Source organism: Trachemys scripta, chromosome 7 (assembly GCF_013100865.1).
Source record: "Trachemys scripta elegans isolate TJP31775 chromosome 7, CAS_Tse_1.0, whole genome shotgun sequence".
NCBI lineage: Eukaryota > Metazoa > Chordata > Testudines > Emydidae > Trachemys > Trachemys scripta.
This window is the reverse complement of record NC_048304.1, coordinates 93,285,106-93,312,338: the sequence shown is the minus strand read 5'-3', so window position 1 is coordinate 93,312,338 and position 27,233 is coordinate 93,285,106. Positions and strand designations below refer to the sequence as shown.

Sequence of the window (27,233 nt, the reverse complement as noted above, 5' to 3'; positions counted from 1 at the left end):
TCCCACATGAGAAACTACCACTGCCCCATCGTGTACACCCCTCCCCCAGTTCAGTCAGACTTTAGTCAGCAAACGTTAGAAATAAACCCAAATCAAGTCCTGGTGATACACTGCTGCAAATGATGGGCTATGGACAGTCATTTAAAAACTGTTAATTATATTTAAGACTGCAGCAGTATGCGTGAATATTGTATTACAAAAGTGTGGTTTTGCAGCATATGAGTGTGATTATAACCGAATAAAAGAGCACAGATGTGATCTACCCACAAATCAAACACCTATAGAATTCTATTAGCAGTCACCTATCTTGATGATGGATGAAACAGATCATTCTCTTCAGACAAGTGTTTTCCAAAGTGCCCCCTAATTAATCCAGCCCACTATATGCAAGTACTTACAAAAATCTCTGTAAATGCTGGGACTTAATAGGCTCCTCTTTGTTGAGTCATAGTAGATTCCTGTCACTGCCCACCACCCAGGTACTGCAGCTACACCACTCCTATGCAACAGACCAGCTCAGTGTCCATGAGAGCTAGAACAGAACTTGCTGGAAATAGGCTCTGACTTTTTCTTTTGTCCACATTTATACTTGAGAAATATTTATACAGTCCAGGCATCAGAGGCTAGTGTGATACAAAAAGAAATCCAATTTAAAGAATTAAATGTGGTGTCTCCTACTATTCTATCAGTGCTTGGGAGGGAGGAGATAAAGAACAAATAATACAGGCTGTTAGCAAGGTTACGTCCAGGGTCGAACTGATGTTAAACAAATAGTAAGCCAGATTACCATGCTGCTTGTTCCACATTCACAAACCTCTCTCTATGCATCATTCAACAAGCAATTTCTCTCTCGCTCAAAGCAAGTACCATTCTGGCCATGGCAAGAGAAGGCAGTGCCACTCCCGTATTTAGTAGTCAGCTGGATTTGGTCTCCCCCTTTGTTTCAGCCAGAATGTCAGGACCTTGTTTATGATTCATTAAAGGACAAACTAATGTAATGATACCCAATGACTGACATCAACAGATCAAGCACAAAGTCAAAGAACATTAAGGGCAAAAATTGCATTGTACGCTCCTCAAAGTAAAAACTTCTTGTGACTAACACAGTCCATTTCTAAAAGTGTTCGTGAATTTTAAAGCAAAACTCCATCCATGGTGCTTAGTCCAATTGTTGAGTTTTACCTTCTATAAATCTACTGCAAGAGGACATGCAGTATGTTACAAGCTATAATTAGCATTTCTTCGCTTGCTTCCAGAGGTGGCCAAAGGGCTGAAATCATCATAGTTTGACACACAGCTGGTCCATTACAGTCTCTTACCCCTCTTTCATATTAGTTCACCATCAAAAGAAAAGCCTTAATCAAGACTTGGAAGAGCCTTAAAAACGTTTTGCAGGAGGGAGTTGATTATAATCTGCAGGCAGCTGGATGATATGCACTGAGGTAGGAACTGGTAACAATAGATGCTCTTGCTGGAGAACATAGACCCTGATGCAAGTTCTATTTGTCTAAGGTTACTTTGACCGAGGTTAGGCAGTTAGCATGCTGTGACCACTGCTTATCGTATTGATCACACTCATCTAAGTGTTACCTTAGGCTCTTCTTGTCTGTCTGCTGTAACTAGCCATTGTCTCATATTTTGATTTTAAGATCTTCTGGGCAGGGACTGTCTTTTAGTTATATCTTTGTATCATGTGTAATATAATGGGCTCAAGCCAGTAGGAGCTACTGTAATACAAATAACTGACAAGGGGGTAGACTATCATAATGAAACAAAATTAGACAGGGCTATTCGGCACCATGCAACTATTTTTCTTATGCCAGTTGGGGGAATGTGGGTACTGGCTTGCAGTGGTAAGGTAAAATATCTGGAAACTTTCTAAACTTTGATGAAGAGAAGAAGTGGTGATCACGTTTTAGAAGGGCTAACAGTAAAATCATGTGACTGTATAGAAAGACGTATGTAGCTGTAAAATTCATGCTGTAACATTTTTCACACTAATACTACAACCGCTACACCTTTCTAACCTTCAGCGATTGGGAGGGGTAGGGAAGAGACCACTGCTCTAACAAAAATGGCAAAATAGTCCTACATTATCCTTTTACCATCAGCAGTAAGATCGTTCTGCTGTGGTGAAATGTTATGGATTTCAATAACCTTATTCTTGCACAAACATAAAAGTGTTTTTTTTATAAAAGATTCTTAGCTGAACAAATTAAAATAACGAATCAAGGCATCAAGGTTGGTAGCATGGGAGGAAAAGACTTTATGGAAGCTGAGAAGTTGGGGTTTGATCCTCATACTTCAGTCTTGGCTTTCTTGCAGACTGGGAGAACGCCTTCCTCCTCCGAAGCTCGGGGGGTTTTCTTGGTGTACACCACTCCAAAAGCAGTCTTTCTGGTTTCTGGAATTTAAAAATGAAAAAAAGCTAACTATGTTCAAAACAGATCAAGTAAAAGTGATACTAATATGTTAACTGCTTATTTCAGTCTGTTTCCAACCTGTGCCTAACAAGTACTTCTCCATCTCCCCCCCCCCCCCCCCCACAGATAATGCTGGCACAATGCAATGGATCTGAATTATGTGTTACTGACACAGTGCTTCTCAAATTTGCATTCTGTTGCCCATTTCATATGGGAGATAACCCCAGACTGCATCACTCTGCCAATCCCAAATGCTGTCTTTTCATATGGCATTGCATCCCTCTGCTCTCTATAGTAGCAGCCTGTGCATTTCACACAGCTATGCAGCAGTAAAATACGAGCATTCAAACACATTTAAAAAGGCAGCAGAGACAAAGATGCTCAAACCCAAGAATAAATAGTACATATTCAAAAGATTATTTCAGTCTCCTGCGTTATGCCACAGAACTGGTTAGCGAGATGCTAACAAGGTCATTTCATCCAGCTTTGCAGAGACCTCTGGATTCCTCCTTCCCAAAGGAAAACTCTAAATTCTCAAATTTTGGATAACAGATTCCTGTATGTTTCACACAAGGATCATTAAAAATTGCATTCCACTCACATTCACTGGGTCCCCCAGACACCCAGCTCCTCTTCTTCAGGCATAATTATCTTGACTTTTGGCATCACAAGACCCCACAGGCAATAGGGAATGGAAAAGGAAGTGGGACCACTAATTCAATCCCCAGGAGTCTGTTCATCTGCTCATTCTGATGCATGCAAGTGAGTTTACGACCTACTATTCCTCTATTTCTTGGGGATCCTCCTGTGATGTCTCAGAGGAGTTCAGTGGACTTATTCTGCAACTATTATCGTGGAGAGCACAGTTTCCAAACTTCACACACTTCCTAGACATAGGAAACATGCACACTGAACTATCAGGCACCATCAGCAGGGAAAGAGCTGAAGGTCTTGTGTACCAGGAGGGTGGAGATGGTTTAAAGTTGGTTATTAGTGCAACTGTTCCAGTGCAAACCCGAAGTGCAGATGTTCTGCGTAGGTATAAGCAATGACTTGCACTGGTCAGTTATAAGGCACATGGTTATTCGCGTAGATACGACCCAAAACGGGTCACCAATATTAGGCAGGATAATATCTATACATTGTATTTTCTATGGCCTCAATTCCTGAGATCCTAAATGTAGAGAATACAGGAATTCTTGACATAAGATAGAGAAGGGACAAATATGGCTTTCAGATCCTTGTAAACCCATGAGTTAGGAGGCTACAAGATAGTAACTGAGGGTAGAAACTAGCTCTTGAAGGTGACTTGAAAAGGGAGAGAGAAAAGTGGGCTTGTGCCCTGAAGAAGGCCGGGAAGGGTTTGTGCTTTTTTAAAGCAGAAATTAAAAGATAGAAATTCAGGTGTTTGTTTTGCCTGGAGACTACAGCAACAGGAGAACTAATTATATTATAACTTCACAAGAGTCAGGAGACAAAGCTGAATTACTAAGAGAACAAGGACTTGTTCAGACTGTTTAAAACTCTGTTTTCCATTGGCTACAATCAATGGAGTAATGAACATTTTAGAGAAAAGATGCTTCTGTTAAACATTCGACACCTTGTTTCCCTTCAGCTAAGGCGTGCAATCTCACAATAGTTACTTGCATGACCCAATTTCCCCCCCCATCCCCCAAGAGATGCTCCAGCAAAACCAGGGAACATCAGACTTGATATACCCAATATTTATGAAGTTAAAAAAACAAACAAACAAGGAAAAATAAAGATTATCCCGAAAGACTGAAAAGACCTTTAGGACTTCTTGATATAAACTTCCAAACCCACTTAAAAATATCTTATAAATTGGACAATTGGTTAAAATACAAAATCAAATGGATTTGTTTCAGTTTAATACCATAGAGAGAAAAACAGTTTTGCACAGACTTGTAATAGTTTTTAGTAGTAGCAGTGTGGCTTTACATTAATCAATTAGCACCTAGTTACAACAGTAGGGTATAAATAACCCTTATGCTAATTCTGCTAATTTTATTAGATGCCCAAAACTCCACAATCAAGGAAGGCGGCCATATTGGTTAAAAATGGTTTAGAGGAAAAGTGAAGGTAGCTATAAAAAAATAAAAAACTACTACATAAATGGAGGAAGTTGACAGTAATGAATATATAGAAGTTAGAAATTGTAGAAAACTACTACATAAATGGAGGAAGTTGACAGTAATGAATATATAGAAGTTAGAAATTGTAGAAAATTGATAAGGGAGCAAAGTGACACAAGGGAAAAGCTATGGCTAGCAGAGTTAAGGACAATAAGGAATTTAAGTATATTAGGAACAAAAAGAATTCTGATAATGGTATTGATCCATTAGTAGATGGACGTGGTAGAATTATCAATAATAATGCAGAAATGTTAAATAAATATTTGTTCTGTATTTCGCAAAATAAATAAATGACATAATGTCATCATATGATAACACACTTTCCATTCCTCTAGCATCTCAGGAGGATGTTAAACAGCAGCTACTAAAGTTAGCCATTTTAAAATCAGCAGTCCAGATAACTTGCATCCAAAATTTTAGAAAAGCTGGCCGAGGAGCTCACTGGCCTCTTAATGTTGGTTTTCAATAGTCATGGAACATTGGAGAAGTTCCAGAAGACTGGAAGAAAGCTAATGATGTCCCAATATGTAAAAAGGGTGAACAGGGTAACCTGGGTAATTATAGGTCTGTCAGACTGACATTGATAATTGATAATGGAGTGGCTGATACGGTACTCGATTAATAAAGAACTAAAAGAGGAGAATGTAATTAATGCAAATCATCATAGTTTTATGCAAAATACGTCCTGTCAGACTAACATGATACCTTTTTTTAGGATGATATTTTAGAAGATTACAAGTTTGGCTGATAAAGATAATAGTGTTGATGTAATACACTTACTAGACTTCTGTAAGACATTTGACTTTAGATTAAAAAAGCTAGACAAATATCAAATTAACATGGCACACATTAAATGGATTAAAAACCGGCTAACTGATAGGCCTCAAAATGTAGCTGTAAATTGGGAATCACTGTTGAGGGGATGTGTTCCTACTGTGTTCGCACAATGATATATTCTTGGCTCTATACTATTCAACATTTTATTCAATGACCTGGAATAAAACATTAAATCACCACTGACGAAGTTTGCCGATGACACACAAATTGGGGGAGTGAATGAAGAGGTCAGGTCACTAATACAGAGCAATCCAGATTGCCTGTTAGACAGAGTGCAAGTAAATAATGTGTTTTAATACAGCTAAAACATAACTGTATACATCTAGGAACAAAATGTAGGCCATTCTTACAGAATGGGGAACTCTGTTGTGGGAAGCAGTAATGCTGAAAAAAATCTGGGGGTCATGGTAGGTAATGAACTGAACATGAGCTCCCTGTGCGACCTTGTTGCCAAAAAGACTAATTCAGTCGTGGGATGCATAAACAGGGGTACCTCAGGTAGGAGTAAAGAGATTATTTTACCTCTGCATTTGGCACCGGTGCAACTGCTACTTTAATACTCTCTCTAGTTCTGATGCCCACAATTTAAGAAGGATGTTGAAAAATTGGAGACATTCAGAGGAGAGCCATGAGAATGACTAAAGGGTTAGAAAACATGCCTTATGGTGACAGACTCCAGGAACTCTATCTATTTAGCTTCACAAAGGAAAGGGTCAGAGGTGACTTGATTACAATCTGCAAGTACCTACATGCAGATCAAAAAATGGGATCTTCAGTCTAGCAAAGAAAGTTATAACATGATCCAATAGCTTGAAGATGAAGCTAGACCGAATTTAGACTGGAAATATGGCATACAATTTTAACACAGAGTAAATAACCATTGGAACAATTTACCAAAGGCCATAGTGGATTTTTTGTCGCTGACAATTTTCAAATCAAGATTGGATATTTTTCTACAAGATATCCTCTAGGAGTTATTTTGTATTATAAAGGAGGTCAGGCTAAAATGATCACAATGGTCTGTTTTGGCCTTGGAATCTATAAGTCTGGGGTAGTTTAATTGGTTTAGAACAAGGCTACCACCCAAGTGCTGCACTAGGCATTTATTTAGCTGTTAGGGTTATGAAATGTGGTTTCATTTACAAGCCCTTAAGGTCGAAGGTAGAATAATAGTCACAACACAGCCACAGTGTTTTAAACTCACCAAGCTATAAAAAGCAACTAGATAAAAGATTAAGCTTTATTTTCCTCTCCTGAAATCTTATTTGTATTCCATGTGAAAATGCCTTGCAGAAAGGCCAACTGCAGTGTGTCTGAAAGGATACACATGTTGCATTTTGGAAGATGTAAAATTTTTCTCCAGAGTATTTGAAAAAGTTCAGCACTTCTGAACAAAATTTCTTGTTTTTTAAAATTCCTTTGCATCCCAGGATTTTAAAAGTGGACATTTAAAAATCGAAAATACATTGTAAACTTCAAATCAGGCCTTTACAATATGTAGATTTTTTTTTTTTTAAATCTAACTTAGGGGGCATCTTAATTCTGAAGTATTAAAAAGCAATGGCATAACACAGACTTGAGTGTTACCCTCTTCAGTATGCTTGTTCAATCTATCTGCACCTAAAGCATTTCAATCTATTCAAAAGCACTTTACTTTACAGAAGGATGAAAACTGATACGGGCAGTTATAATGGCACCTAACACCACTTGTCAAGTATGCTAGTATCCCCAAGCCATACATGCAATTTTCACCAACACTAATTGGAAAGATGCTCCTCTATGTGTTGGGAAGAAAAAAACCTCCTATATATGTGTATTGCAAGCAGACAGGAAACATACCTTAAGAGAACCTTGCAAAAGAACTGCTCACTCATCTTCGGTAAGCACTTTTTTTGGCCAGGTAAAGAAAATATCAGCTTTTTTCAACATCATGATAAAGGGTGAGCAAGTACATTTTGTCAGGGCAATGCCGTTTCAATATGCTACTGTCACTGCAGATTTGGCAGGAGGATAGAGGCTCACAGCGAATAGGCTCAGACTTTCACATGAAGTCAAACCTGTCATTTACAACAGTTTCAGATCCCACCTGTTTTGTAGTTTGAGTTCCAGGTCCAGACCCAGTGTGTATCCACCTCATAGAGCAACTCAGTTCTGGCATTAAATTATTTCTATGGTCAAAACTGATCAGTCATTCACACCACTTATTATGGTACACATGGCAGACCTCTCTTACAATGAAAGAGATTCAAGACAGAGTAACCAAATTAAAATAAGAAGTTTCTAAGAGGTGACAGAGTTTTTATTTTATTTAATTTTTTGGCGGGGGAGGAGAGGAGGAATCAGTGGCACACTATAAAGTGGCTAATTGGGAAACTAAGATGTTTAAATTGATATATGTCATGTTGGCTTATTCATCTCTGTGCGCCAGTGAATACAGCACATAATACAACTGGAAACTTGTTGATTTCCACTGCAGTAGGTAAGAGTCAAATTACCTTCTGCCTATTGTTAAATGATGACATATATGAGCTGTGACAAGATGGTCGATATAGTATGGTGGGTCCTGCGCTTTTCTTGGTGGGGGGGCTAAAATACCACCTCTTACCCCTGCTCTTGGGCCATTGAGGGCCTCATTAGTGGCCCAGGAAGGTGGTAAAGGGGGGAAGCGGGGGAGGGGTCTGAGTTTGCTCCTCACTCTGGGTCCCAGCTCCTCTCAACCCCTGCAGGTTCTTACCCTCTTCCCCCTTGGGTGGGGTACCTTCAGTCCTTAAATGCTGGGGGAGGGAATGTCCCTCCCCTGCTGGGGCAGGGTCTCCCTTACTCCCGTTTTCTGTTCCTCCAAGTCTCACAGCACACCTCCAAGCGCCAGTCCTTCCTCCTTCCCCCTGACTGCCTGAAGCAGGGGGTTTTATTAGGTTTCTAACAGGGCCTTAATTGATTACAAGTGCTCCAATTAACCTGTAGCAACCTTCCCTAGTCTACAGGGAACCACGCCTTAATTAACCTAGGGTTTATATACTTCCCTTCTACCACTTCCCACTGCTCCCTGGCCCTCCTGTATCACAGAGCATATAAAAATTACAGTCCTTGTATAGATTTCTATACTGAAAGCACAAAGATATAAGTTCTAATTTTCTAATACTTCAGATCATTGCATCTCTATTAGTAGCATTTCTTAGCAAGCAGAGAACACTGAGTTTGATTTCACATCAAACTTCATAGTGCTCTCACAGCATATGTAAAATGATAAAGTTGATGTAAAATGAAAAGTCACAAAGGGAAGACAGGGGCATCTACAGAAATGCTTAAAGAGGGTGAATGCAACCGAATCTGCTGTCATTTAAGACCAAATCATGATCCTATTGAAGTCATTGGCAAAGGTCCCATTGATCTCAGCCAGTCCAGGATTTGGCCCTTATGAATCAAAATGCTATTTTGCTACATAATGCAATAGACTGATGTGTGGTTTGATTCTATGATCTGTGCTTTCCCAGAGGAGACCCATAAGTAGTAGTATAAGTATTCCAAGGCAACCACCACCACTTGCTTCTTGTGGAGGCCACTGCACTGATGGAGAGAAAAGTACATGGAATGGAGAAGAGGCACCTGTGGATCATCACCTAGAGAAAGAATTCCAAGAAGACTCTTCCTTTAAGAGAGGGCCCAGCACCACTTGGAAAATAAAGTGTCAGAGCTGTATTACTAAAAAAAAAATTATGTAAGTTAACATGAAACAGAAGATAGTTTGGCTGTTCACTCACCTCCATGAAGAAGGACTGCTCTGCAGTTGGTAGAAACAGCTGCCTTGGCGTCACTTTCAGACAGGCCAAACAACAAACCTCTGTCACCTTTGTTAAGGAGCTTAGTGTATAGAAAGGAGTGAACAGATTAAGTGGTTCTTTCCCCGGGACTAGATCTGGTCACTTGACAAATAACTGGGAACTATCAAAGCTGCAATTCAGAATGACATCTTGCATAAAGTTACCCGAAGAGTGGTACTAGTGTATGGGTGGCACTTAAAATATTGAGGATCTGATTCAATGCCCATTGAAGCCAATGGAAGTACTTACATTGTCAACATTCTACTGATTCTACTGTTGGATCAGGCCCTCAGCCGAAGAACCCATTCCCTTTTGAGGACAGAACCTTCAGTCCAGTTGAGTATTTTTCTCCAGACTTGTCCCTGTCCAGACTAGCCTTTCATTGAAGTTAGGAAACCATGTTTAAATGCTGTTCCATTGAACCTGGTTTGAAACATGGTTTTGTAGGGCACTGTGAAGGGGACTAGGAGTTGGCCAGAACATGGAATTTCCATCCTACAGAGTATTCTGAAGCCTTGCGGGAGGGGGGAAATCCTCCTAATTTGGGAAGAAAAGGAAACTTGGATCTGCTTTCTACATGGGACAAAACAAGTTTGCCACTCTCCCATGCCCATTCAGAATCCTGATTCAGGAAGGAAATCATCAACTGGCCTCATGTTGTGAAATACAGCAGGTGTACACATGCCCATATTCTCCAAAAGTGACAAACTAGAATGCGGAGACTTTACTCTTTTCTTTTTTTTGGTCAGTTGCAGTATTAGCATTTTCTAGTATTAAAGTGTGAAACCAAAATCTGTTTCTCAGATCTGACACTGTATTATAAAAGCATTATAGTTTACAATCACAAAAGAACCCAAACACTCCTACTGAGGACAAAGCTAATTAGAGTTATTTAACAGTCTTTTTATAGTTGCAATGCTTATGTTGAAAGAATTCTAGTACAGGTAGACTGAACCTTACCTTTTCACTGAAAGGTTTTATTTTATTTTATTTTTAAACTTTGTTTTATTCAACACTGCAGTTGGGGACATACACTAAAATCTCTTCTATATTTCTAGAGTATGAATTTTGTTCTGAAATTAATAATTCAAACAATCTTCCTGCTGCCATGAGTTCTGTTACAATCACTATGTATTGCATCAAGGATCCGACCTACATAAGTCACAAATTTTAAAAAGGTCTGGAGGGTGGGGGAGAGAAAGGCATAGAAATATTTTTATTGCAATATCAAATATTTAAAAGTAAACTGCAAGTTTCCTATATTATTCTTAAAGATCAGATTTTACGTGGGAAAGGATACAGATTAGCCACGTCATAAGGACCTCGAAGTTCTAATGGCTAAAACAGACGACACAAGTGTGAATATCTACACACCCCCTCAATGTATTTTAGAGAGTCACAGTTTGCAAGAGAAGATTATTTACAGAAACTATCAGCCATTAACTGTTAATTTAAATTTCATATAATCATGGGTTCCCGAGTTGCTGGAGATGCTAACATGAGAGCAAGACAATTGCTTTCACCAAGGGAAAACAGGAAGTGCCCACTTCCACTAGCAGAATTAAGAAAATTCAACAATAAGGTGATACAGAGGAAACCAAAAGAAAAATTCAAAAGAGTAATTATATTGATGCTTATATTTCTAGCAGAAATTTATTTACATTAAAAAAAATACTGACTTACCCTTTCAGCTGCACTAGATATAATTATGTTCTAGAGAATAAAGGAGAACAAGCATTAATCTTAGATAAATGTTATTAATAAATTGAAGATTAACATAAACCCAACACTAATACTCCTATGAGTATCATTTGAAGTTAAGAGTTAATTCTGTTGTCCCTATCTAGCAAAAGTATCTGCTGCTTTCTGGAACAAAGAAATCCATGAAGATTGTGTATTATGGCTCCTTGGAAACAATAAACCAAAACCATCTATCAGCTCTGCACGTTGCAGAGTTTACTGGGTCAAGAGTCTATACCAAAAGAGAGCATCATAATTACACTCATTCCATCTACAGCTGTGTCTGGCCTGGGTCAGCTGACTCATGCTCATGGGGCTTGGGCTGCGAGACTGTGAAATTGCTGTGTAGATGTTCAGGTTCAGGCTGGAGCCCAGGGTCTCAGACCCTCCCGACTCACGGGGTCTCAGACCTCAGGCTCCAGCCTGAGCCTCAATGTCTACACAGCAATTTCACAGCCTGGTAGCCTGACCCCAAGTCAGCTGCCTCAGGCCAGCTGCAGGTGCATACCTGCTGTGTAAACGTACCCCTAATTACAACCCCTCACCCACAGATGTGAAAAAGCCAGAGTTACATCAGCTATGGGATGACCCAAATAGTCTGTCTCTGTGTTTTGGAGTTGAACACACAAAACAAACCCCCTAACTCGTCTAAGGGCTGGATTTTTAAAAGATTTTTTGATGGGGATTGAAGAAAAGAAAAAAAAAAAAACACTTCTAATAGCATTAATTCAGCAATGGGGAGATCAAATCTTCAGCACATTTTAGCCCCTATTAACAATTATACTGGCTAAAAGAACTAGCCTGACGTCAGCCAGTGAGAACCCATTGGTATCATCCACTGACTTATCACCACTAATATTGATTGCCCTCAATATCAGCATCTATTCATTCAGATGAAAATGGTGGGTGAAGGAAGAATACCACACTCCTCTCCCATCTCCCTGGCTGGCTAACTCCCCTCTTTCCTTCACTAGGCTTCTATGGGACCCCTAGGCCATGGCAGAGGGTGACTGTTTCAGGGGCTCACACATCCCAGTTCTTTGCATAGCTGCCACAGTTCCTTTAATGGTGAACCCCAAAGGACTCCTGCCTGTAATGACTTGAGATAAGGTGCTCATGGAAACCTACTTCTAAAGCATTAGCCTTAAAGATCTCTCATACCATTTTAAAGATGAAGATAGGGCTGTGGGATTCCTTCTCAGGACAAAGCCTGAGCTGTGAGGCCTCTGCACTCTTCCTGCTGACATCACTGCCCCTTACATACCACACATCTCCAGTTAGGGGGATATGGCCCATTTGCTGCTCTTCTACATGGCTTCACTTGCCCTCCGCTTTCCGAACACAAGGAGTGGAGCATGGATTTGAGGAAAGCAACTACATACACAAGTAGGAGCTCTGATTACCTCAGAGCTATTTGCATTTCCATGGAACGACCTCACTGTCTCCACTATGCACAAGACTTCTTCTGGTGCCGAGCACAAAAGAACGTGGAGACCCCTATGACTCAGAGAACATTAAAAGCCAGAAGCAGAAATAACACATAGAGGAACTTCCCCCCCACACATCAGGAAAGATCTCGGGAGATATTTTTGCTTTGCAGGTCACCTTTAAACCTGCTTACTATGGATCTCGAGGGTGCTTTTGAATTTCAAGGGTGTTGACTGCTTCAGCTGGAAAAATTAAGCCTGCTGTTTTGAGCTGCAGCAGCCAATGCTTGTCTTCCAGACTCTGCGCAGAAGGGGAACAGCCAACAGAGTCCAGGAGGTGGCAACACCATAACTCCCCTTAGCTGGAGGGAGGCCAGAGGAGAATCCCTGCCCAGTGCTGAGCGGGCACAGGAGGCTGAGAAGAAAGATTCAGGAGGTGGTGCTAACTATCACATCTCCACAGAGAAAGGGAAAAAGAAAGCTGCGATTCCTCCTCCTCTCTCCTGAGGACTGGTGGGCAGGAGTCTGATCTGCTGCTATACATGTGATGTGAGGCCCCACCAGGATTGACAGGTTGCCTGGTGGGATGCAACATATCAATAGGAGGGACATGAGGATCTTCAGATACAAGATTTTCTTCATTCCTCAGTTTCAGAAGCAGGGCAGAACGTAGGACAGAGCTATGTCAGCCAGAAATCTACCCTGTGGCAGCCAGCAGTATGGGCTTGTTTTATGTAATAGGAGTTGTCATAACTATAAAGGGAAGGGTAACAGCCCTCCTGTGTACTATACTATAAAATCCCTCCTGGCCAGAGACTCCAAATCCTTTTACCTGCAAAGGGTTACGAAGCTCAGATAACCTGGCTGACACCTGACCCAAAGGACCAATAAGGGGACAAGATACTTTCAAATCTTGGTGGGGGGAAGGCTTTTGTTTGTGCTCTTTGTTTTGGTGAAAGTTCGCTCTTGGGACTAAGAGGGACCAGACATCAATCCATGCTCTCCATATCTTTCTGAACAAGTCTCTCATATTTCAAACTTGTAAGTACAGCCAGGCAAGGCGTGTTAGTTTTATCTTTGTTTTCTCAACCTGTAAATGTACCTTTTACTAGGGTGTTTACCTCTGTTTGCTGTAACTTTGAACCTAAGGCTAGAAGAGGATTCCTCTGGGCTCTAAGTTTGATTACCCTGTAAAGTTATTTTCCATCCTGATTTTACAGAGATGATTTTTACCTTTTTCTTTAATTAAAAGCCTTCTTTTTAAGAACCTGATTAATTTTTCCTTGTTTTTAGATCCAAGGGGGTTGGATCTTGATCCACCAGGAGTTGGTGGGAGAGAGGAGGGGGGGGATGGTTAATTTCTCCTTGTTTTAAGATCCAAGGGGTTTGGATCTGTATTCACCAGGGAATTGGTGAAGAGTTTCTCAAGGCTACCCAGGGAAGGAAATTAGCACATTGGGAGTGGTGGCAGCGGACCAGATCTAAGCTGGTAGTTAAGCTTAGAAGTTTTCATGCAGGCCCCTACATCTGTACCTTAAAGTTCAGAGTGGGGAAGGAGACTTGACAGGAGTTTAGTGATGTTTTCACTTAACTGTTTTTAAATACATGCAAGATCCTGTATTTAAAGTATTTTGTAAGATATGATATGGTATGATACAATAGTTTAACATATGTACAGATGCCTAGATCTACAAGATGTGCTTTTTGTCAATTAGAAATTCACTACATATCTTTAACAATATGCACAAACATCTATCTTTGTGCAAATCTTAAGTCTCCAGGACTGTTTTTTGTGAATGCCCTGCATTGCCCCAGTATTACAGCTGCAGTAACTGACAGGTTGCTCTGAAAAAAATCTCGACCATTTTAAAAGCATCGGCCTTAGAAAATATTAGCTGTTCCACAGCCAAGGGTATTTGTAGTTGGAATTATGGTTTGCACGTATTGGCAGGCAAAGGCTCAGTCATGTGTTCAGAAATTCCAGCATCAAACCTTCTTGAAACTGCTCAGCCGATGCAACTCCAGAAAAATCTCAACAACTGACTGAATGAATTGTATTTCGGTTTGAGAGCTCACCTTTCCTTTGCAGATCTGCATCAGACTCAGAGCATTTGAAATTGTGTATCTTCTCATTGTGGAGTCTTTGATGGCAGGGGTGTAAAGAAGTTCAAAGTAAACACCGCGATCTATTGCCTTCACATGAAAGAAAGAAAATAATCAAAAACCAAAAGCAGAGTCGCATACCAATCTTACGATGAGTGTCTATTATTGATGACTTCTTCGCTCAGTTCTACCGCTTTATGTACAAAACTAACGTGCGTCAGGAACTGTTCCAACAGAAACACACCGTAGTCTGAAGGGTGAAAATAAAGACATTGTGTCTGTATGCCATGTAAATGCACTTGAACTTAAGACTGTCAGGTAACTGAGGCTTATAATAAAAATAAAGAAAGAAAGAAAGAAAGCCTTCTCTTCCTCTCTACTTGCCAGGCTGTAACAGGCTTTCAGATGAGAGACAAACACAGTTGTTCAGCTGCAAGTGTGGAAGTCTCAAAGCGTGAGAGAAAGAGAACAGTGGGAAGTTTCCTCTCTTCAGAAGGCCAATCATGGCGCCAAACTCTGAAGAGCTGGTTAATCACTGGAGCATTTTATGAACAGATAGACACTGTAAAAATCGATATAACACTCCTGCAGCTTCACAGCTGGCCCTGAAGAGTATCACTTTCCAAAGTTGAGGGTTCTCCCTAGCACCCATCACCATAGTACTGAAGTACTGACTAATAGAGAAGTTATTCCGGGAGAAGAGTGAAGTTAATTAAATTAAATTGACAATTTTTGAAGGAAAGTAGATTGTAGTACAGTTTGTTATTATTTATTATTTACGTTGTGGTAGTGCCTAGGAGCCCAGCCATGGACCAGGACTTCATTATGCTAGGTGCTGTACAAACACAGAACAAAAGAGCATTAACCCACCCTCACAGCCCCTCTGTGAAACAGATATTCTCACTTTTGCAGATAAGCTCCTGGCTCTGTAGGTCAGCTCACTGCACAACACTATCTCACACTAGCGGTATGGAGCTTTATAGCAAGATGTTGCAGTACACGAAAGAGAACCTTCTTATTTCATTTGTCCAATTAGCTGCTGTGCCTGTCCTCCACATACACCCGAGCATGAGATTTATCAAACATCATCACTAGCGCTGGTCAGAACCAGGGAAACCTGCCTGCCAAACAGGTTTCAGTCAGAAACCTGACTGACTTCCTGCCAGCTTGCCTGCCCCAGTCCTCAGCAGCCCACCAGATGGACTGTGCCAGAGCTGGGGCTCTCAGGGTATGTCTACACAACAATGTAAGCCTCGGGTTAGTGGGACTCGAATCAGCTGACCCATGTCAGGGAACCCTGTGCTTGTGTCTCTACACTACATTTTAACCCTAGGTTAAGGATTTTCTGACCCATGCTTGAACCTAGGGCTCTGGCATCCACACTGCAGTGCACAGACCTGAGTCAAAGTAACCCTATCCCAGAGTGCCTAGCGCCACTTCTCGCCCCCGCAATGTCAACACTCTAGACCTAGGAATGGGATGCACTGTGGAAAACGCGACTGCCCACCCTGTTTCCACACTGGGGTGGTGCCATTGATGCGACTCAGGTGCCCATAAGAAGCCCACAAGTACATAAACTTCATAACTAGCTCCTTTGGTGGCTATCTGAGGACAATGACTGCAGTTTGAGGAGGCTTTATACTGAACTACCATCTAATCTGAGAATTGGGCTCTCTACCTCTAGGCTGAGTCACACTGGCGGGAAAATGCCCTTGTGCACCCGTTCTCAAGATACTTAGGACATCAGTGTTCAGGGCTTTCAAACTATTGAAATGAAACATTGCAATTCTTAATTTTTAAAATTGGATGCTCAGCAAAGGTGTTTGGTTGGTTGGATTTTTTTAAATTTATTTTTGTCTGTTTTGAAGTTTGACATAAAATGTAGATTTCAGAGGAAAAACACTCCCACCCCCAACAGCTGGCTGCTGCTGGCTGCAGAGTGGTAAAGTGCATCCCTAGGGCTTGGGGTACAATGTGCTCCACTGTACTCTATTTGCAACAGAGTGCAACAGACTGCACCACAGATTGTTGGCAGAGAGAGGACTAAAGAAGCTGCCCCAGGGAACTCTGGGATACATCCAGAGGCCTTCTGGGATCTGAGTCAAGTTGGAGTTGCGTGCACATAGGAAAGCAATAGGGCTCAGACCCTAGGTCCCAGCTTAACATGTGCTTGGACACTCCAGTCCTGCAGGGTCCTGGGGTACTAGGTTTGAGACCTAGGTTAACACATTTGGTGTGTGGACGCAAGGGGAGATTAGGCTTGAGCCCAGGCTTATATTGGTGTGTAGACATACCCTCAGGGTCCCTGTGCTGCCCAGCTCCCCATATGGAGAACTGCTGGGGTTCTGGGAGCCTCAAACATTTTGAGAGGTCAAAACAAAAATGTTGTTTGGGGGAAAAAAAATCCGAAACAAGATGCTGAAATTTCTGTTCTGTGAGAAATTTAGAAATTTCATTTTTCATTCCATATCAGAACAATTTTTTGTTGTTATTCCTATGGAACAGGAATTCAAGTTTCCAGCCAGCTCTAGCTGTACATTTTTCAACAACAAGGACTAAAATCTACCCATGGATGTCCACCCATGAGTAACTACTACTGACAAGGAGCTGATGCTGGTCCATATTCAAGGAAAGAATCTGACCTAAGTATCCAGACTAAGTTGTGTGGGCAGGATTTTATTTATAAAAGATAGAGTAAAAACAAAGCATCAGCCATTTATAAACTAACTTTTATCCAGTATCAAATATTCAGCAATTCCATTGGCTGGCACTGATTTCATTTAATGAAGCACTGCCTTACACAGATGAGACCTCAGGATAGTCATAGTGTAGAAAAGTAAGGAGGGAACACATCTTCAAAGAAAAACCACCCTGTAGTACAAGAGCAAGAAAAAAACCACTCCGGTGGAAAACCTCAGTTGTGTTAGTATTATATACTGAGTTTAATAACAGCAAATGATTTAGTTGCAAATTTACCATGTTAACAGGGGGTCTTCGGAAGTAGAATGGCAGCTTTTCTGTTACATTTATGCATATCAGATCCACATCTAGATTTGTGCAAGCGACCTACATCACAAAAATACAAACAGATAAGGCACCTTTAAGTGAGCTGCCAGCTTTAGACATGCAGACATTTGCTATATCACAGATATGTCAAAGGCATTTCCAGCATAGTCTATGTTTTAAATCCAAGAGCTGTTCCACGGGGATACCAGCAAGACACTGCAGCAGTGCCATGTGGGTATGTTGGATTTACTTATTTTTAAAGCACTTGGCACTTTTAAAGCACTTTTTCCATTAAAATAAACAGATAGCTTAGCAGTGGGCATCATTGCTTTGCTCTCAGTTGGTTGTAAGGCACCCCTTAAAGTGGGGTTAGCAAAGTGATCCACCCTTACCAGATACATTGCTAATACAGCAGAGCCTCCTTTTTCCAAACAAACTGCAAAGTTACTTCTCAAGTCCCAGAGGGATGATTCTTATTTGCTTTTAGGAAAAAGGATTTGGCCTAGGACAGCAGCACTTCAGACACTGCTAAGTGACTGTGGTTTTGGGTGACCAACTTGAGACCCATTAAAGGAGCCTTATCTTCAGAAAATGCTCAGCACCCACCTTCTGAGGGTCTCAAATTGGGTGCCCAAAATCACTACGCACTTTTAAAATCTTGGCACCAGGCTACTAGGGCACATCCCCACAATTTACATTCTCTTTAAAAAGAGAAGCGCTAAATGTGGCCAATGAACTGTCTAGAGACAGTTAACTCCCCATGAGGGGACCACGTGATTTATATAGTTTCTCACACAAGACATTAATTGCATACACTGTCTTGTTCATGCTATATATGCATACACAGTAAAGATGATTATAGGGGACCAGATTTTCTGGTCCATCAAGGCCATTTTAAGGCTGGAAGCCATAAAGTGGCCGGAGATGGTCAGTGCAGAATTCCCTGTGTGTGGGGGGGGAATTCCCCACTAGCACAACCTGAACCAGCCAAAGACCCCCCCAATCCCTTCTCCCCACCACTGTAAGGCAAGTAAGCGTGTCAGGGTTTTCCAGGGCACGGCACAGAGCTCGGCAGCTCCTAATGAGGGAACTGCATGTGGTTCCCTGCAGCATCACTTCTCTACTCTGTCTGAGCACAGCTTGGTTAGAATGGAGAATCTAGCCCATACGTTATCACCAGGTGCGCTGCAAAGCAGAACCCAGCTTCCCCCCCATTTTCTGTTTCTCAATGAAGTTCAGTTCAAAAGTCACTTTTGTTTTTTTGTTCTAAAATTAGCAATGTAGGGTCCTCCCTTTGTTCTCTTCACTCAACACTCTGGCAAATTTTTTGGAGGTGCTGAACCACGTCTCATAAGACCAATAGCAGAGGTGTAGCTCTCCCACATCCCTACCTACTAGCCTTGTATATCATCACTATTCCAGTCCTGCAAGGGGCTTACCAAGGTCCTCCAGGGAAGAGAGATTAGGAACACCAAGGTCTAAAATGCTTCAGCAGGCCATCTTTATACATCATAAAGGAGACGAGTAAACACTTCTGGTTTTGCTTCCTGGTCCCTTGAAGAAGGGATCTCTGTTAATCAGCCTCTGTCGGGGCGCACTCGACCCATACTGGATGGGGAAGTGTTAACCCTACATTATGGGATGAGGAAGCCATGCCTCAACTCTACTGAGCATGCTCCAAATGCACTAGTATAAAAGGGAGAAGCTCAACTCAGTTGAGGTGGACTGCTGGAGAGGAAGGATGCATGCCGTAGGCTCCAGCCAAAGCCCAAGGCCGTGGGAGCCGGAGACGCCGCAACCCAGGCAGATGCCAGGGTACCCAGGGAGGCCTCACAGAGCCTGGAGTCACCGGGGACAAAGCAGCCCAGGGAACCTGGAGACAACGGAGATGCCCAGGCCGCAGCAGCGGGAACCACGGCAGGAAGCAGCCCAGGGGAATTATATAGTGGCTTGATTAGAGAACCAGAACCTTTAGTCAGCATGTTTTGGTTGGACCCCCTGCTGACTCAGTGGCATGCACTCTTGCCACTACCAGGGCCCTGAGCTGGGGCCCAGTGGAGAGGGAAGGCCTGGGCCCCCCCTACCCGGGCCACCATCACCCCCCTTTTTTGTGCGTGACTGACTGAGGCCACTTGGCCTTACTGCTCTGCTAACGGGGCAGATTATTGACTGACTACTAGGACTTACTGCCCTGCGGACTGGGGGCGAATCCACTGACTTTGGCCACTAGGCCTTATTGCCCTGCTAACAAGGGCGGAACCATTAGTTTTGGCCAGCAAGCCTTACTGCCCAGCTGACTGGGGCAAACCTGGTGACTGTGATTAGGCTCCACTGCCCAGCTAACAGGGGCAAAGCTACTGACTTTAGTCACTGGGATTTACTGCCCTGCTGACAGGGGCGAATCTGTGAACTTTGGCACTAGGCCTTATTGCCCTGCTAACAGGGACAAGTATATTGGTTTTGGCCACAGAGACATAAACATGGGCTACTTACACCTGCCCCTATACCCTAAGGTGGGAGGGGGCACACACAACCCTGTCACACAGCCCACATTGCTGACGCAAGAGTCTCCAAAGCACAATTGTCTTACACCATGTACAAATGATTCCTAGATATACTGAAGAGGGCTTTGAGGAATATTGGCATTCCAAAATTTAGGCCCCATTTACCCTCCGTTTCAAACCAAGTTTGATAAATAGTGTTCAAAACCAGTTTAACTGCAGTTCTAGCTTAACAGATTTCCAATCAGCTGGCTATACTATCAGACACGCATTTCGCTGGAATGCTGTTTAAATGGAGTTTAAGAATGGTTCCTTGGTCCAAGTATGGACAGAGCCTTAACCTATTTTTATCCCCTTCCTTATCTACAGTCTAATGCTATCAACTGGAAAGATAGGCAACTCATGGGAAACCTACAGGAAATTGCAATCATCATTTTGGATTCTCTTTGGCTACTTACAAACTTTCTTTGATATTTAAAATGTCATCCTGGCCATTCCTGTTATCAAGATACTGACAAAGAGCCAAGGGGTTAGTGAATTTAGTGTGTAAATGTTGACAGTGAGCACAAACAACGCCCTCATTTGGCTCTGAATCATCCCCTACATGGGACAGCAGCAAGGGCACAGGAACTGGATACAGGTAGACACAAACAAGTGAATGAAAACAAAGGATCAGTCCACATTGCAATAAAAAAACTCAGGGCTGGCCTGTGTCAGCTGACATGGGATTGCAGGGCTCAGGCTACAGGCTATAAAACTGCAGTGTAGACATTCAAGCTCAGGCTGGAGCCTGGCCTTTGGGACCCAGCCTGAATGTCTGTACTGCAGTTTTATACCCCTGCAGCCCAAGTCAGCTGACACGGGCTAGCCACGCGTGTTTTGTTGCAGTGTAGACATACTCAAAAATACAAAACAGAAGTTCCAGCAGATGATGTGTTGTGGGATGACAGAGAACCAGCCTCTCTACACACCTGAGTTGGTTAGGAAAACATCTATTCCATGTCACGAATGTGCCATAACTGGAGGGGGAACTGTTCAAATTCAAGAATACCAGCCCAGACTCCCAGTGATTAGGAGCTGTCACAAGGAACAAAAAAGGAAAAGCCAAACTAAATAGAAAAAAGAAGCATGTTTAAAGGGAGAATTCCTAAATTGTCAAGAAAGTTGGAACATTTGCTGAGATCCACTCTACTCCAGTAATGGTCTTTGGATCAACCAGACAAGTCACACAGAGTCTGGTTGCCCAAACTTAAAAAGAAAAAAAATACATGGAGTCCTACCACTACAGTTCAGATCATGCACCCTCAATGGGGACAACAGCCTCATCTGGTGGACACATTGGTGTTGGCAGTAAAATAAATGAGTTATCCCTTGAAATTCCCAAAAACAAAAGGCTTACACTTTGGCAAAGTGATATTTTACTGATGAAGCCAATAAGATTTAAATGTTGACGTCTGAAGGAGATGCTTCAAAGGAAGATCAGATAGATGCTAGTGAAATACGACCTACCTATTAATTTATTTAACAATCAACAGGACATTCAGGCTCTAAAGAATAATGTATTGCTCTAATTTCTTGTGTAGACTGAACATTCCAATTCCAGTTGTTTTACATTGTTACTAGTGCCTCCTGGAAAGATCTTGAGCCACCTTAGGATAAAATAAATAGAATCATAGGACTGGAAGGGACCTTGATAGATGATCTAGTCCAATCCCCTGCATTGATGCAGGACTAAGGATTATCTAGACCAGTGGTTATCAAATTGGGGTACACATACCCCTAGGAGCACACGAGTTTTCATGGGGGGTAGGCGAGAAAAATCCTCTAACGGTGGACAACGCACTTTATTTAGTAAGACTTGGCAATCTAATCAATGTTTAATCTCCATTCAATTAAAACTGAAGCCGCACTGGTGCAAATTTCCTTTCTGCTGTGTGACTCAGAATCAGAAGTTTTCAAACTCTGGGGTGTGCCCCCTTAGAGCAGGGGTGGGCACACTACAGCCCGCGAGCCGTTTTAAGCCGGCCCGCGACCCTGCTGAGGAGCGAGGTCTGGGGCTTGTCCCACTCTGGTGCTCCAGCCGGGGTGCTGGGTCGGGGGCGGCACCACGCGGCTCGGCCCCACTCCGGTGCTCCGGTTGGGGTGCTGGGTTGGGGGCTGCAACTCTGCCCCATCCCTGATCCCCCTCCTGCTCTCTGAATCCCTCAGTCCCATCCCAGAGCACCCTCCTACACACCAAACTCTTTATCCCCAGCCCCACCCCAGAGCCCTCACCTCTTCCCGCACCCCAACCCCAATTTCGTGAGCATTCATGGCCCGCCATACAATTTCTATTCCCCGATGTGGCCCTCGGGCCAAAAAGTTTGCCCACCCCTGCCCTAGAGGGACAAGGAGGAATGTTCACAGGGGCAGGGCTTGGGGAGGAAGCTCTACCTCACCTCATAGGTCCACCCAGCCCGTCTGGTTGGGGGGGGGGGGGGGGGGGGAGGGAAGGTTGCAACCAAAAACTGTAACTCAAGGGGGGAGGGGGTTTCAGCTCAAAAACTTTGAGAAGTGCCACTACCATCCCCATCCTGAGCGTTCCTTTGAACCCCCAGGGGGGCACACAGTTTGAAAACCTCTAGAAGCTGTTGCTAAATGGAAGGCAGAACCCCCCGCCCCTGCACACATTGCTTCTGCCTATCTCAGATAGGAGTACGTGATAGACTACATTATTTGGACAGGAGTACACAGCCTAAAAACTTTGAAAACCACTGATCTGGACCAGCCCTCACAGGTGTTTGCCTAACCTGTTCTTAACCTCCAATGATGGATAGAGATTCCACAACCTCCCTAAATAATTGGTTCCAGTGGTTAACTACCCTTAAAGTTAGAAAGTTTTTCCTAACCTATATCTCCCTTCTTGCAGATTTTTTCTGATGTCATTTGCATCTTTCAAAACCTAAAAACAGAAAGAGGAAGACAGTCCAAGGTACCTTAGAAAACTATTCAATACGAGGAACATTAATTTAAAAGAAAAATCAATCAAATGGTAGTTTTCTTAAACTATAGTTGTTACAAGTAAGATTTAAGATTACTATGGTTGAAAGATATTAGAAAAAAAATCTTTCAGTGTGTTTACTTTATATAGTCAAATTCTACCTCTGTCAGTTTCCTGTACATACGAGTCTTTCACAAGGCAGAGGTAAATTTTTTTTTTTTTTTTTTTTAAAGCAGGGAAGTTTGATGGTTAAATTACAAAAATAGGCTGGGGAGGCAGGAGCATACAGTGGCAGCTGTAGTAACAGAAAATTGTTTTCAGCCATTTTTTTAAATAGACTCCATTCCAAGTTGGCAGACTTCCTTTGAAAGTGAATACTAGCATTCCCACCAAGAGATTCAGTACGCTAGTTGTTAGTCCATCGTCTCCCACGTTAAAGATCAGTTTGTTCACTGTCAGTCAGACTAGCAAAAGCACACGGTTACTTGCTACTCATGCTTGGAATTCTGCAGTTAGAGAAGCCTAATGAGTTTTCAATCAATGAATCCACATGACAATTTTATGTGTGCAAAACATTTTGATAAATGACAGGTTGTGTCAGACCGTCAGCCTGATTGGGGCACTCACACCAGCTATGCAAATATCGCACATTTTAACACCTTGTATACGAGACACAGGGAGGTAGCGAATGTCTACTGCCTGACTAGTTAATCCAGAAACCACTTTGCATTAGATAGTGCTTTAGAACCAATAGTTTTCTGGCCATGGTGTTTGTTCAAGATATATTGACAAAGAAACAGTACAACTTAGTGTGCAGTAGAATGCTCAATAACCACCGGAGTCTGATTGCACATTAAGTGTATTTCCACAGCAACTGTAAAATGCTTAAAAACATGATGGCCAGAAAACGCAGTTGATCAAGAAGCCGAACCTTCTCCTGTCTGACAGAATGACTCTGAAAAGATATAGTACTGCAAGGGGAAAATGTAATTTCTACTACTAATTATTTGTATTACTGTAGTGCCTAGGAGCCCTCATCATGGACCAGAACCTCACCATGCTAGGTGCTGTACAAAGACAATCCCTGCCTCAGAGAGCTTACACTCTAAGTAGAAGACAACAGATGGATACATGCAGACAGATGGAGTAGGACAAGGAAACAATGAGCACTATTGGTCAGCATGATAGGCTGTGATTTCAGGTCACTAGTGGCCTAACCACTGTCAAGTTTTCTGTAGGCTTCACAGCGCAAGTGAGTTTTAAGGGGGGGGGGGGGGTTGAGGAAGGTAATGAGCTGGTTTTGCAGATGTTTACAGGGAGCTCCTCTCAAGCCTGAGGAGATGGAGGGAAAAAACCCATAAAAGTGCTTGTCTGAAAATTAAACAAAAGGGAGATGGAGGCTGGTATTATGAGCCAATTAGAGGCAGGAGGAAACCTCTTGATACTCAGTGAGAGATGATAGGTAGGGTGAATGTCACCTTACTGGATAAGAGTAGAACAAATTTTCTCTATCAACTACAAAAACTGAACCACATTAGATCATATTCAAACACACAAAACTGCCTTTATAAGTTGACAGGAATAACAATACAAATTTTAAAGGGTATAAAATAGCTGTATTTTGAGTGATAACCAATATGAGAAGCAAGCCTTATTTAACTGGTTCCTGAATATATATCACAGAAAGATTAAACCACTAAAAGTGAATCTTTCTCAGGAGTATGGTGTGGAGCCCTTTCACTGTGATAGTTTGTAGTGTCCAAAACATCTGTTTAAAATATAAGAAGATTTCCGTGTAGCAACACATTCAGAGACTGAATCTTTACCAACAGGGAACAGGGTAAACCTGAAAGTTTGTTTTGAACTATCACACTATTGTGTTCAAGAAAACTACAGCTTTCCCTTAAATATTTTTCTCCTCTTAAATGCTTTTGCCTGGGTTTACTTCACTTCCTGCAGCTTCAGTGCTGCCCTTGGCAGCAGAAGGGAAAACTGCACACAAATATTTTGTAAGAAAAACCATGGTTTTGCAAGAGCAAAGCTTTCTCCTCCTACATTTGGCAAAAGCCAGTCTCAATGCCAAGGGAGACTTTTTTTTTTTTTAAATGGAAACATTTGATTTAGGAAAATACATTCTACATGTGCAGAGACTATAGAAGCAAAGCTGTGTCCTGCCCTACCCTCCTCCACCCTATTTTGTTTTTTTTTTTACAAAATGATTGGCTGCTATTTCCATATGGCTTTTCAGTAAGAGATCTCAGACTTTTTTTGTGGGGGATGGGTGGTAGGTCAGTGAGAGAAAGTCACCCACAAAACCCCACTGCTCAAACATTTAAATCCTACATTCCTTCAGTCATCACAAAGCATCATTTCAACAGAGTTCTAAAACAATTCCTACTAAGCCAAAGAGCTAATGAGCTGAGGAAGGTGTTCAAATTTAGGAAGTCAAATGGTTTGAGACAAACTTTCTAAACACTGACAGCTTAACATGGGTAATGGATGTTTTTCTCTCACTGCCACTTGGTGTGCTTTTTCTGCCTTGCACTCTATCAAGTTTGAGATGAAATCCAAGCAGAACACTTGCCTAATCCAACTCAAAGCACTAAACATTATTCCAGCATTGGCAGCTACGATCACAAATGGATTCTCAGATGCGTCGAGAGAGGATATATATATGTGTAGTTAATACTTACGTGAAACAGTTTCTCTGTCTTTGGAAACACTGCTATGATGTCATACAATCTTATATTTGTAGATGTTGATCTCTGACAAAAAGGAAAAAAAATCACGCTAATTTATGGAAGATGCTAAAGGTATGTACTATGAAAATTGCCAAAACAACAACTAATAGAAGCCACGCTTCTCCAATTGTGAGTTGTAAAACCAAACCACTCCTATTAAGGCTCTATTAGCAGCCCTATCTGCTGACGGTGTTTCACCACGGTCATTATTTTGGCACTCATTCTACACAATAAGTAAAGCACTAGCGACTGTTTGCCTTGTAAGCCACACACATGTCCTACTTTATCACTTAGAAATGTAAGTCCTCCCCTCGCCCAAGTTATTAGAACACCCAGGAAAACTCCCTGGAGCCTCAGGAGGGAGGAGGGGAGAGGGATAGTTATGCTGGAGTTCAAGTTTAAAAAAAATTAAACAAACAAATGCAGTATCAGCTCTATTGTCATATTTTAAAATCTGAACTCAAGTTCTAGAGATGGGGTGATGATTTCATGTTTTAACACTTCTTCCCCCACCTTATCACATGGGTTGGTAGCAGCACTTTACTTGAAGCCTTCAGGCATGGGAACAGAACTCTGATTTCTCATGGCAGCATGTTACACCATTAGTAAATCACCAGTGCAGAGCACATCCCAGTTTTATAAAGTGAGATCTTCAGAGAGTGATGTGATTGTAAGGAGACATTATAGCTCAGCAAATTAGTGCAGTATTTTTTGTGAAATCCATAAAATTTCAAAAATAACATTTTACTATGAAGAGAAAATACAACTTACAAAATAAATACATTTTAAAACACTTACCAATACATTGCAGTGAGAAGGATCAGAAACTACAAGCGTTAGTCTGGTTACAATTTTAATTGGTTTGGATTTTCCCTGTAAGCAAAATAAACCATCAAAGAGACTGTTGACGAAAGTACAAAGCAAAAACCTAGCTAATAGATTTTCATGCCTATTATTATATATAGAGAATGATGTTTTGTTTATATTTTTGACTATACCAATTTTCTGATCACTTCTAAATATACTCTTCATATTTTTGTCTTCCTAATTTTAATGCTTTGCTTCTGTATTTTTTTGGTACATTTCTGCTCTTCAGAAACAGTGGATTTTCTTGTATTTCTTTGACATCTGTTTTTGCTTTAAACAAACGAACAAAAAAATCAACACAGCAGAGTAACAACACATTTTATTGTGTTACTGCTACTGTTCTCTAATCAAAGAATAAGGGCACTACAAATGCAGTTTTAAAATTGAAGTCCATTTTTATATATACACCTCTACCCTGATATAACGTGACCTGATATAACATGAATTCTGATATAATGCGGGTAAAGCAGTGCTCCGGGGGGGGAGGGGCGGGGCTGCGCACTCCGGTGGATTAAAGCAAGTTTGATATAACGCGGTTTCACCTATAATGCGGTAAGATTTTTTTGGCTCCCGAGGACAGCGTTATATCGAGGTAGAGGTGTCTTGCAGTTTGCAGAAGATAATGCTGCCCACT

At 41.8% G+C, this 27,233-nt stretch overlaps 1 protein-coding gene across 1 annotated transcript in view; it reads right to left on the bottom strand.

Annotated features, from left to right (window-relative positions):
* Positions 1-2,175: 2,175 nt before the first annotated feature.
* The window catches only part of RPP30 (ribonuclease P/MRP subunit p30), a 29,248-nt gene continuing 4,190 nt past the window's right edge, over positions 2,176-27,233 (bottom strand). Inside the window, exons 4-11 of the mRNA XM_034775494.1 lie at positions 26,531-26,605; positions 25,685-25,756; positions 17,481-17,570; positions 14,478-14,594; positions 10,918-10,947; positions 10,535-10,572; positions 9,175-9,254; positions 2,176-2,404 (exon numbers count right to left, since the gene is read on the bottom strand). Of these exons, the coding sequence (XP_034631385.1) occupies positions 2,298-2,404; positions 9,175-9,254; positions 10,535-10,572; positions 10,918-10,947; positions 14,478-14,594; positions 17,481-17,570; positions 25,685-25,756; positions 26,531-26,605 (609 nt within the window). The 3' untranslated portion in view covers positions 2,176-2,297. The remainder of the gene's footprint in view (positions 2,405-9,174; positions 9,255-10,534; positions 10,573-10,917; positions 10,948-14,477; positions 14,595-17,480; positions 17,571-25,684; positions 25,757-26,530; positions 26,606-27,233) is intronic.